The sequence below is a fragment of the Pteropus medius genome, unplaced genomic scaffold, assembly GCF_902729225.1.
Source record: "Pteropus medius unplaced genomic scaffold, Ma_sr-lr_union100, whole genome shotgun sequence".
Lineage (NCBI taxonomy): Eukaryota > Metazoa > Chordata > Mammalia > Chiroptera > Pteropodidae > Pteropus > Pteropus medius.
The window spans coordinates 4,246,228-4,260,130 of NW_024342475.1; the positions used below are offsets into that span (position 1 = coordinate 4,246,228).

General features: G+C 33.5%; 1 protein-coding gene across 8 annotated transcripts in view; it reads right to left on the bottom strand.

Moving 5' to 3' along the window:
• The window catches only part of MYO16 (myosin XVI), a 513,348-nt gene that overhangs the window by 256,609 nt on the left and 242,836 nt on the right, over positions 1 to 13,903 (bottom strand). For all 8 annotated transcript variants that reach the window (XM_039866287.1, XM_039866291.1, XM_039866293.1 and 5 more), the window contains 2 exons: positions 4,744 to 4,871; positions 2,202 to 2,307 (listed from right to left, as the gene is read on the bottom strand). In XM_039866287.1, coding sequence (XP_039722221.1) covers positions 2,202 to 2,307; positions 4,744 to 4,871 — 234 coding nt within the window. The remainder of the gene's footprint in view (positions 1 to 2,201; positions 2,308 to 4,743; positions 4,872 to 13,903) is intronic.

The window sequence follows — 13,903 nt, forward strand, 5'->3', positions numbered from 1 at the left end:
GATACATTAAGATGTTAATTTAGGTAATTTAGGATAACTGTTTTATATGTGTGCCAAAATATGTACTGTATTCATGTATTCATTCATTCACCATATAGAAACTGAGTCCTATCACATGGCAGGCTCTAAGACAGTGTCTCTGAATTCAAGGGACATGTACATGGAAGCCACTTAAGATATTTGTTGAATAATGAAATAACTCATGAGACATCATGGCCCAGTTTGAGAGAGAAAGAGAGGGATATGTGTTCAAAGGTGGCTTCAGCAAGAACAAGAGAAGTAATTCTTCTATAAGGCTAGTGAATTAAATGACACCACCCTGAAAATTGCTGAGCCATGCTGATTTACTGGATTTGATCTCCAGGGAATAGTCATGCAGGAGTTTTGAGCAAGGGAGATGTTGTGATACAGGCTGCTAGGATTTCACCAAAATCAATTCTCCTCTCCTTCCATCTAATAGTGTAAGCACTTGGCTGCCTAGTTAGAGACAAGTTCTAACTGCACAGCTTATTGACTGAGTCCAAGACTGTTACTGTGAGCAGAAGCCATGCACCTCCTACTAACAAAATCAGCCACCTCCCCGCACTTGTGCTTTCTGTTCCCTTCCTCTGAGCTGGATGGAATACAGATGCCTCACCATGGAGGCAGGGATCAGTGCCCTGGGAAAGACAGAACAATGAGAATGAAAGAACCTGCGCTCTAATCGATGCTGGGGAGCAGAACTGTCCCGTCAGCTGAGTCTGGCTATGTGTAAATGCATCAGAAGACGACTGAAAATGGGAGATGCAAGGAAACGCATTAGGAGACTGTTCAAGAAAATCTGAAGAAAGAAGATGATGGTCTCAATGACAATGATGATCCTGGACCTCAAAAATTTTGGTTTGGCTAAAGAGCTAGGGTTAACAGGATATTGTGATTGTTCAGGAGGCAGAGAGGCTGGAGTCAATGTGAATTCTAGGTTTCTGGCTGCAGAAACGAAAAAATTGTGCCATTTATTGTGATGGGTCACCTGGGAGGAGAATTCTGGTGAGAAGGAAGATGATGAATTAAATTCTGGATGTCTTTGAGGCACACTGTGGGATGTCCAGAAAGGCTATTGGACAAGCAGGTCTGCATCTTAAGGAGCAGAGGGATGTGATTAGGATGGGAAATGACAGCATGCGAATGCGACCAAATCATAGGGCCAGTGGTCATAAGCAAGGGCATAGTGTAGAATCCTTGAGTCTTCTAAAATAATAGAACACATATAAAAAAGTCTCCTTTTGTCTCAGTTTTAGAACAATCATCACAAACTTATATTACTCTAAGGCGATATTCCTATAGAAACGCTAAAGTGTGGAGAGTTAGCTCTGTAAGTAAAGGCTCCAGAGCAGCACACTTCTGAGTTACAATCATTTTTCTTTGATTATGGATCATCTTTCTGTCTGTTCTCAACCACAGAGGTTCCCTCTTGCATGCATGTTCATTTTTAGGAATTTTCTAGCAACTCTTCCAATAATAGGCTGTGGTATGGAAAAAAACCTGTTAACAAAATTTACTAGAACAATGTACAAACAGTAGAATCAGTCTATGGACAAGCATCTGTGTGTGTCTCCTTGAGTAAAATTTCATAATATTTCTGAGTTTTTTGTGTGAAATTTCTGACCTTTATCTGAGCTGCTAATAGGTCTTCTTCCTCCTTGAATCCTGATAGTATTTTAGGTAAATAAAGTAGTAGGATAAGGAGTCTTCAAGTAAAAGCATTACTAAATAGAATTTAAAAATCACTTTTGAAGATTTATTTCCTGTTCGTCAATGTCCTTAAGGTTTACTATTGTCAATTCTTTCACATACGCTGAAACTTCATTATCAGCTCTCAGAAATCGACCGCGAAAGTTGCTTGCCTGGTCAGTCCCTGCCCAAATGTGCCCACACACCCAAGTGCACTTTCTATATGAGCAATAATGATCTCTAACTATATTACATGTTTCTAAACCTGCTGTTCTGAACAAATATAAAAAAGGGAGTAGGTTCAAAATATTTTTAATATATATGAGAAAATAAAAGTTCACTTGAACAGTATACCAAGCCTTAAGATCTTTTATTTCCACAAATTGTTACCAACTTAGGGTCAAACGAATGGTCTATTATGATGTCACTCTTTATTTGTAAAGAACATTTCCTTGGCTCAACATATTTTCCAAGCAAAATAAGGCACTTACATGTTTAAATTTGGAATCAAATATAGGCCTGCTGGTGCTAGATCTACAGGTTAGGTGTCTCATTATTTGTTTGCTGGCTTCAGACTTTCCAGATCCTCTTTCTCCACTAAAATAAAATGGAGAGAAAGAACACATTTACTGTTTAGGTGAATGTAGTAAAAAATTAAATAACCATAGATTATTTTTACATACAAAGTTGATGAGGAATAATATAACTTTTAATGAGTTTATAGTAACATTTAACTTTTCAATTTGATTCATCATTCAAAATATTTAGCAAATGTATACTATGTTATATACTTTATGATGTTTTAGATGATGAGACTACAAATGAATATAATGCAACCTCTGCCAAGAACAAGCGCTAATAAAACCTGTTATTTTTAATGACAATATTTTGATATTTTTCAGGCATATTTCATAACTTACCTAATTTCTATAGATAATAACCATTATTATATTCCTGAAACTAGATAATATAGGGTTAGCATAAAATTCCAATACAATAATTATTATTATACCAAAGTGGTCTGATATAAAATAAAGATTTTACTGCATCCTGATAGAATATTCATAAAAAGTCTTTTACCTATTAGGCAATTTTTAAAATACATATATAAAGCTCTTTACCAGTGCTTTCTCAGGTTTCTCCCTTGAACATTTGTTCTGGTGAATTTGATTAAAGAGTGTTTGCCAGAAAAGAAGATGAAATTTAATTATCTTATTCAAGTCTCAAGTTGTTAATGAATTCTTCTATTCTCCTCACTTGTGTTGATCATAAATATTTTAACTACTTTTAGAACCACCGCCCTAGCATCCTCAGCAGAGCAGGTGACAGCGACCTGCACAAGTAGCTCCTCATCTGGGTTCAAAACCTTTTCTTTTAACCTTCTAATTTCACAGCAGAAACAATCTAGGTATTTCATGATGGAAATTTAATTTCTACAATTATGTTTGTTGTTACAAAAATTCTATAATCCAGCAAGATGATTAGATGTTTCATAAACCATTTTTTTATCTGACTTTTACTTACATTTACTTGGGGATAAATCTTGAAAATATCATTTTCCTTTTGCAAATATTGCTCAAGTTTAAGCTTCATCCAGGCTCAGAAGCGAGCCTCTTGGACTCACATCCCAGATGAACCATCTACCTGGACCTTCAACTAATTAATAAGCATTTACTAATTCACACCATTGGACTCACATCCCAAATTCACTATCTACTATTTATGAGACTCTGGACTAATTAGTTAACTCTTCTAATACTCAGTCACCTGATATATAAAATAGTGGTAATAATAAGAATAATAATCCCTATCTCATAAGGTTGCCAAAGCAATGAATAAGATAATACATGAAAACCATCTAGTGAAGGGTCTAGCACTTAGTAATTTTTCAGTAAGTATTAATTGTTATTTGTCAACACTACTATACACTCCCCGCAATTCCTCGGTTTTTTAAAAAGTTTCCCTTTTTGTCAAAGTAAGGCCAGAAAACGCAATAGATAACGCGGATAATCACAGAGCTGCTTGACTCAGGAATAGATGGGGTCACCCTCCAGTACCTCTCTTATCCTGGTGACACTTCAGAACAAGTCTGAAAACAACTGCTTCTTTGCCATTTTGGAAACCAGGACACCATGACTTTCCATGAAATTTTTGATCAAATTAAGAACGTAAAAGTATATAAATAATGCTTATTTAAATATTTAAATATCTTTTAGGTTCTATCCAGGTGTCCATTTTTACACTCTTTCATTTCACTTTGACTTGTTGTGCATTGGTTTATTGACAGGTTCAGTTTTCAACCAACACTACATGTGATAACTCAGGCAAAGCCATGAGTATTTATAGAAGTCCCCTCTTGTAGAGATTTCTCCTAATGTAAAACATAATCCTCAGTGCAGATATTATTTTAATACCTAAATATATACTTAATCTTCTATCAATACATAATCATATTTCACTCTTCTTCTCGTGGTACTTTTTTGGGGGGGTGTGAAAAACTTTTGCTCTAATATAAATTATCCTCCTAAACATCTTGATATTTTTGAGCTAATGTTACCATTATGTTTCAATAAAAAATTACTTCGGGTGCATAATTTTGGTGAAATATGAACAAAGGTAAATACCTAGAAGCAGGTGGGAGAACCCATATTTGCAGGATAATTATTGTATTTTGGTTTTGGGGCAGCACCACATTTCGGAATGGGATGGGTTCACTGATACCGGGTGCCTTTCTTTCCCTCTGTGTTCTAAGTTTTGAATGCAAAGGTACTCTGGTTCTAAGTCGTAAATCTTCAAAATGAACTGACTTTCAGGTTAAGTTTATAGATATTGATTCAGCCACACTTAGAGCTATTTCTAACAACACAGATATTTCTCCTTTGTAACAGGTCAAATGTACTTATTGCAAAGATATATTGGACTGCAAACTGCTGAGCAAGTAAATAAATGTAAACCATAAGAAATGAGGGCAATTTTACCACTAAGCCCCCAAGGAAAAACTGAGCATCAGGGATGGGGTGAGGGGTGAGTTACCTGAGAATGAAGCACTGGGGTCTCTGCTCCTGGAAAAGCTGGTGAAAGGCTCTCTCTGCACAGGAGAAAATGTGAGGTGGCAGAGAGGAGCATGGCTGCCCCATGCTGCTCAGGTAGAGCTGGGAGACCTAAAATAGAGTGCAGCACAAAGACAGAAATTTGTGAAAAGCCTTCAGGATACTTTGCTTATGATTCAACTGACTTATTTCTAAAACACAAAAGCAAATTTATCTCTAATTTTGAATCTCATTTGTAAATATAAAACATTTGTAAAATTATGCCCTTTACAGTATATTTTAAGTGTTCATAATGATAAAATGGAGGTTTATGTTTGATTCTTCAATACTAGGTTCACAGGCTTTAAATAATTCTGCTGTCTTTAAAGAGAGCAACTCACAAAAATCCAGTTTAATATACATGAGGTAAGCTGAAACTGATCATTTACATTGGATACAATTTCTCTCAGCAACATTTAATTTCAGTAACATAAGAGAAAGGATTTTTAATTTGAATAAGAAGCAACTGAAACATATATGATTTTACAAATTTCACAGAAAAACAAAAATTTAATTAACTTAATTTCAGTGACAGTGATTTATGATTGCCATGGTGATTCAGTGCCAATATTTTTAAGTCCTTTTGAGTTCTAGTGAATCCTGCTACATTTGAATAAAAACAAAATGACAGGAAGACTTCTGAGACATGAAGAAATATCAGACAAACAATTTTTATTTCACAGAATAACTGGCCCATAACTTCAAAACTGTCAAGTTTGGGAAGTTCAAGAGAAGACTGAAGAACTGCTTCAGATCAAAGATTCAAGAGCTGAGTGGTTCAGTGTACCCTATGATGCTGGCCTGGCTCTTTGGCTAAGTGGGCATGAATGGAACATGGTAAAGACCGGAATGAGGACTCTTGATTAGATGATAGCAGTACATCAGTAGTAATTTCCTATTTTTGATAGTTCTATAGAGGTTATATAGGAAAACGCTTTTGTTTGCAAGAAATGCATAGTCTTCAAGGTTGATGGGACAACGTACAATCAAATTATTTGAAAATAGTTGAGGAAAAGTTGTTTGTACTGCTTATCTGCAAATCTTCCATAAGGTTGAAGTTATTTAAAATTACAGAGAAAAAGAATGTTTAAAAGTATAATGATCTATAGCTATAAGAAATAGTTAGATAAATCTCACAAACATAATGTCAAGTGGAATCTATCAGATACATAAGAAAACATACTAAAATATTCTATCTACGTAAAGTACAAAAACAGGTAAAACTAATCTGTGCTTTTAGAAAGTAGGTTGGTGGAACCTTGGGCAAGGTGTTAGTGACTGGTAAGGAGCAAAAATGTGGCTTCTGGAGTGCTGATAATGTTTTATATCTGAGTGCTCATAAACGTTTATTAGTCTGTACATTAAGAAATAAGCACTTTCTCATATGCATTATATCTTGATAAAAATTCAAAAAGCCAGAGTCATTAAACACTGTTGTTCTGGTGCAGATTCTACAACAAAAGATCACTAGAACACACTAGAGAACTAACTGCAGCCCATGCATGGGTGGGGACTTGGTGCATGACAAGGTTCTGCATCACTTATCAGTAGTAAAGGGTGGTATTGAGAAAATTAATCATGTATTTGTAATGGAAAGAAATGCTGACTTCTACCCCAGGCCATGTGTAAAAATAAATTACAGATGAATTTAAGTCCAAATATGAACAGCAAACCTTAAATCATTTAGAGAAGTATATAGAACAGTACTTTCATGATTTGGGAAAGGAAATAACAGTCATAAATTATATGATAATGACGAGTCAACCTCACGATACTACATTTAACAACTCCTGTGCAATCACAAACATTATACATACAACAATGAAATAAAAAGTCAGAGCAAAGACAGAAAAGCGAATAAGCTGTGCGTATAATCATTAAATTGTCAATATTTTATAAATGATTCTTACTAATCAATAAGAATAAACTGGAAATAAAAGAGAAAATTGGGCAAAAAATATAAATGAAAAAGAATGACCAATAAATATGAGAAAAGATGCAGAAACTCTCTGGTAACCAGAGAAATGCTACTTCAAACAATAAGGCCATATATTACACATAAAATATTGGTAACTTTATCAGATAATTTAATAATATCAATAATAGCTTACACTTGCTATGTGTTTGCTGCTGTTCTCAGCACTTTATACTCACTCATTCATCCATCCAATCCTCTCAGAAACAATCATCTTCCTTTTTAGAGGTAAGGAAATTGATGCAAAGAAGTTAGTGACTGGTCCAAGGTCACATGGCTAGTTAGTGGTGGAGCTTGATGTCAAAATAAAGTTTTCTCCAGGGCTGGAAAAATATATCTATACTACCGAGTTCTGTTGTTCTAACTAATGAGAAGAATAATTTGGCAATATCTTCTAAACTTAAGGAGGTTGGTTTGACTAGGACTCTCTCTGCAGAAATTCTCAAATATTAGCAAAAAAAAGCACACAGAAAAACAGGTCTTAGCATTCTTTGTAGGAGTAGAAAACAAAGAAATATTTTAAAAGTCTGTATAAGGATTAATTAATAAAAGTGACTATTTTAATATAATAAAATACTATAGGGCATTTAAAATAAATTAACTAGACCTGAATCTTTCAACATGAAAAATGTTTGAAAACACAATGGTTAATGATTTTTTTCTTAAGAAAAGGACATAGCTAATATGTCCTCTGAGTGAATTAAGATAGAAAATAATGGCATATGCGTTTTTTATTGCATATATATATATAACCTATATATATAGTGAATGCAAAAGATTGAATGAGAGTATAATAATTACAGAATAGTGGTTATGACTGCATATGAAAGAAATAAGCTGAAGTAGAAATTACTCTATAAAGATAGCACACTGTATCATCTAATCTAAGACACCATTTAACAATTAAACTAGAAAACAATGTGTTCTTATCACATTTTAAAGTTGCATTCTGACCTCGAGTATATGTGAAACAATTCATTTTTTATTTAAAATAAATATGTGAGACCCATATGATGGTGTGCACATGATTATTTTACTATGCTTCAACTTTTTATATTTTTAATTTTTCCCAAATTAAAAATGAATATTAAAAATATTTCAATGATAGTGATGTATACATTATAATTCATAAACCCACTAGTAAGGTTTAATCAAGCTTTATTTTCTTTTAGGACAAATTTCTTTTTGAAAACTTGTACTAGCACGAGTTCACTTCTCCCCAAGTCTAACATGGACCTAAATGAATTTTGACAAATGCTTTAAAACTAACCTGTTTGTGAAAAATCTTGCTGAAGATTTCATTAGTCTTATAAAGAAAGCGAGACACAAAACTCAGGAGCACATATCAATCTAATTGTACATGGAGTTCATTTCACATTCCTATTCTGTTTCTTCAAACCTCTTTGGGGTTACATGTCTTCTGTAGGCTGATTTAAAAGATATTAGATATGATAATGCATGTTGAGTGTTTAAACACATTTTTTTCATGCTAACCAAATTAGTAAACTTTCTCAGTTCCCTTTTCTTTTAAGTCTGCTCCTTTTCATGCAGAATTAGAGTTTGCGTTATAGAACATGCCATTGCTACCTTCTGGTAATACTTTGCTTGATGCTAATCCTAAATATAAATATGAAATAATAATTTTAATATAACATTTTCTATTTATTTCTATAAAAACTCGAAGATTTTCACTTATGCAGTTCTAGTTTTCTGAGTGACTACAAGCCATCTAACTTTTATACTGGTTGTCATTTTCACTATTAATATTATTGCATGTTCTCAGTGGTCCAGCAAATATCATAAGGGTCTGCTATTTCCTTTCCCACAGGCCTTCTCTCTCCACTTCGCTTTATTCTCTCCCTATCTGTATCATTTGGGAACAAGAAGATTCCAGTCAGTAGAAACTTTCTGTGCTCTTTTTCATCTCATGGATGAAGTGACATTATATTAGCTTCATCTGTGGTTATTTCTAGTCTTTGCTAGACTCTCCGACTCCAATAAATAAAGTCCTTCTTTATGGATCAATTCCCTTCTATTTTCCACTGTGCACGGTACCTCTCAATAAACTGCCAGAAAGTTGCAGGATCCAAACATATTCTACTTCTGAAGCCAACCATGTAGTTCCATAGCTGATGAGAGGGCCATTCGCAGGCCCTCAGTGTCAGAGCCTGTGGAACCTTCTGATGCCAATGGCTTGACTTGGCATGAGCTGTTGGTTTCACATTGTAATATGAATAAGTCACTCTACTTGCCCATTTGGATTTCCTATTCATTATCTATATACCAATATATAGATGACACACTGAAAAATGTTTATTTTTATAAATTAAAATATATATGTATATATACATTATACATATATGTACATACACATAGATATATGTATATATATGTATATGTGTGTGTATGTGTGTGTGTATGTGTGTGTGTGTTTATGACTTTGGGCTCAACGTCTGTGTTGTTGAGAGTATTCTGTCATGCATTTGCTTTGAGGTTACATAACCTGGATTTAAATTCTGTCTCTGCCACTCACAGAAAACTTTAGAAAGCTTTTTTAATCTCCTTAAGTCATAGGCTATCCATCTGCAAAGTTAAATAATTCTTATATTGATTGGGTTGCCTTTTGAGATTAAATGTGATGATGTATGTAAAGCCATTTCAGCAAGCCCACCATGTAATAAAACCTAAAACAATGTAAGCTACTGGTCTTCTTTCCCAGCTCTGCTCCTTTATAATTAAAAAGCCTGCACAGCCACTCTAGCTACTTGCCAAACCTAGCATGCCTGGCAATGGGAATATTAGGAGTTCAACAGCAAGCAGCATCTGAAATTAAGCAAAGTCCTAAACTGGCATCCCATACAAGATGCCATATTACATATTGGGAGAACTTAGTCTCACTGACAATTAGAAGAATAAAAGAGACTAAGTACCTGCTCAGTTTTGTATTGTTGTACTCAAAATAAAATCTCGAGAAATTATCCCCAGGTATTTTATCATGAATGGCGTCATTATTTTGCACATTGAGATTTCAAGGTGATATATCTTTGGATTGTGAACTCCACAGTAAAAGTAATAATGAGAAAATCTGAGAAAGGTCCAATACTGATGTGTGAGGGGCCTATGAATATTCACTGTTCAAGCATTTATTCTCATGACTTCACTTGTTCGTTGCTTTTCTGATTATTTCTTTACCAGTGCGTTAGACCTGTTCTTTAGTTGCCACCACAGTCCCTGTCATAGTTACCTCTCCTTGCCCCTTCTTTCTTCCAACTCCTCCTTCTTCATTTTCTATTATTTTTCTACCTTATTCTTAAATGTGGTGTGAATCCTAGAAATCTCACAAAATGAAATGTCTACGTGAATTATTCCTTGCATATAATACAGAATCTCAACATTACTTCAATGTAACCTCCAAAAACGTCATGTATTCCCTTGAACCTGTTTTTTTCTCATAAATTTCTTCTTTTCTTTTTTATCAATACCCTTACTCTCCTAGATTCACAAATTCAAATCCTGTGTCATCAACGAATCTTCTCTTATTCCTTCCTTGAATAAAATTACTCTTTGGATACTACTTATTGTCTTTTCACAGACTCACTCAACACCTTCTCTTTCTCCCACTACTACAGTCCCCATATTAGGCCCTGATTAACTTACCGTGGGGTTATTTCAGTATCTTCTAACTAGTCTTCTTGCCTAAATGCCTCTTTTCCTCAAATGATGGTAACAAACAGACTTAAAACACTAATGGTATTGGATTTCTTTTTTTTCTTTTTTACTAATGGCTCTTTATTTTCTGAAAAATAAAACCCAAACTCTCTAACTTAGCTTTATAATCTTGGCCTAAACTAGATTTTTAATTATTCAGCTTTTCAAACGTCTTAATTTATCAGATTGGTCTCTGCATTCCTCCAAAGAGTCTTATATTTTTTTCATCCCCATAACGTGGCTTTAGATAATTCTCCAAAATATACTGCCTTTGCCCTTATTAGAATCTTACTCATTCTTTAAGATTTGCCCCACATTTTTTTTTGCCATGTAATGCCTTTCTTAACCTAAGATTTCCTTCCCTTCCAACCTCCCCAATACAGGTATGTTACTGTCTCAGCCGCAAGTATAGTCTGTGATTATCTTTTTAATCATTACTTGCATCTTGTCTCTAGAATGTCGATGCAGTTAAGGACAAGGCGACTCTACTCAGTATCCCTAAATATCTAACACAACACATTATATTTAATAAACTAAATAAAAGTTTGTCAGCTTGATAAAGTATTCTTGTTCCTGATTATAAGTTTGCTTTTTTTTGTAAAGCTTATTTAGAAAGATCTGGCCACTCTTCTATTCTTTCTTTCTTCCCTACCACTTCCGTGTTTAAAATGAGCAATGATGCTTGTCTTCAGCATAAATAGGCAGCATGATAATGAACCTTTCCTTGTTGGTTATACTTCATTTAGAACTGTCTGCCTACTGGCCCTCGGAGTGCCACTTCTCCCAGTGATTGCTAACATCGGATCAACATTGCTTACGGCAGCAAGCCATCTAATGGACAGGGCTGCTTGCTGTTTGTGTGTTTATATCAGCCTCAAAATGAAATTTGCCACAAAGGGTGTTCCATATCTATGATTAATGACTTGCTAGATAAGAAATGAGTATTATACAAAGGCTTAATATAACACCGTTAATGGCAATGGTAACAAAGAAAAGACACAGATGGTGCGTGTGAATTATTTTTCCCCAACATGAAACACAGAAGTCATTCTTCGAGTTTGTATCATTTATACAGATATGATCATACTCAATATTTTATTCTCTTCTTTTATTAAATGAATCAACATGGAAAGAAACAAAACTAAACAAAATTTATCATTTAAAACAATAAACATACTCATAATTATAATCCATAGACACATAAAAAGAAGTAAAACCTTCTCGTATGTGTCCATAAACCAATGAGATAATTTTAACACGGTTCAGTACATAAGTACATGATTTAATATTACAAGGTACTAATAATGCCACAGAGGATGCCCACTAATTCAACCTAAAAATTAAATTCTTGTATCTACCTAATATCTATAATTTTATGGGTTATTACTTGAAAGCCAAGGAGTATAAATTACTTGATTCTACATAATGTATATGAATTCCAAAACACCAGACACTGTAAAATTTCATTATGACTTTTAAAAATGGGTAATTTTATTGTGTTTTAAAGCAGTGCATATTTTACCTAAATATATTTATTTTCCTCTTACATCCTATGCCAGAATTAATTGGAAACGATGGATATAAAATAGGATACCTATATATTGCTTTAGCCATTTTAAGTTTTAATGAAGTATTCTGGCAAAAATCTCAATGCAATATATCTCACTTCTCATTACATTAGTGAAGAAATTTGTCTCTTAATGTTTCTCTTCTCTACTTAGTATGTAATTCTGAAAAAAATCTGCAAATACAACATACTATTTGAAACCATAAAGCTGTCTTACTGTTGACAGTCTAAAAACAAACAAACCACAAAATAACAGGTTTTATTCCATTATGAGATACAATATAAGATGGCAGGTAATGCTACATAATAACAATTTATCACATTAAATTTTCCCTAATACTTAGAATTTGACCTCTAGATCCATAGAAGCATTTAAATAGTATTTATATATGTGTATATTTTAATTCAATTATTTAATCTCACTTTTGTATTACCATAATATTCTCATTAACTCTATAATCCAATGTGACACTGTAAATATAAGCCCGGGACAACACATCAATAGTTAACTTTAAATAGCATGTCTCTCTCTCTCTCTCTGAAAAATGCATACAGAATTTAAAAAATAATGGACATGGTAGTCCAACCAAGCTTAGATATTTGAAGGAAAATGATCTTCTGACACCAACGCAATAAAAATCATATAGGCCATTTTATCATTTAGCTTTAATAAAGTAGCTGGTACCAGACTAACGATCTCACCATAAACAACTATAAAAGCTGGACAAAATACAAATTAATCACCTAAGTGGAGGTCTGTGAAAATCACCAAGGCAGCTAAGACCTAAGAGATCAAAATCTTGGAAAATATCAAAATGCATCAAGCTAAACAGGATCTTCTCCATAAATTTTTCTCATCATATATCACCACTTCACATTGTAAAGCTCAGAGGCTTCATAGAAAGGAAACTTTAAGTGTCTAAAAAGCTAAGCAGAGATTTTAGCAGTTGCATACTGCTGGGAAGACACAATTTCAAATTCAGGTATCAGTAACAAAGTAAAGCCAAATGGATATCCTCCCAACTTCTCCAATGAGACATGTAATAGGGCACGCTCCATGCATAAGGGCAAATATAAAGTAAAGGAACTCTACCAGAGTCAAGATCATCTGTCTATAACTGATCTATTCACCAGGAAAAATAAAAAAATATAAATTTCTTTAGAAGAAGATAACATCATCCAGCGTCTATAGTTTTTTACATTAAAGATTCAGTATTCAATCGACATTTTCCAGGAATGCCAGTAAATACGTCCATGTAATGAAAATCAAACTGACAAAAAAACACATACTAGAAACAGACCCAGTTACTACAAGGTATTATTTAGATTAGATTAGAAGAATTAGAATTATTATTATCTAGTATTAGAGTTACTAGATTAATAATAATAACAGTTATTATCAGTTTATCAAGCACATATTTTAAAATAAATTATTAGCATAGTTGGCAAGAATTTCACCAGAAAACTGGAATCTCTGAGTATAAAATGAAAATTTCAATATTGAAAAAAAAACAACTGATACCAGCAATTTAAAAAATGGTTTTATCTGAAGATTCTAAACAACAGACAAGAGAATTAGTAACCTAGTCAGCCAATATAACCAGACTGTAGATCAAAGAGAAACAAATGTAGAAAAGGAAAAAAAAGGTTATATTTTTATAGAATTCATAAAGCAAAGAAAAAGTCACAATAGGATACAGATACTATCTTAAATTAAATAATAATGAAATTGTGAAATGTCAAAAATATTGAATTTAGCAAAGCTGTGTTTAAAGCATAATAAAAAGCCTCACATACTTACTTAGGAAAGGCAGAAATCAGTGACATAACTATACAACTTAGACAACTATCAAA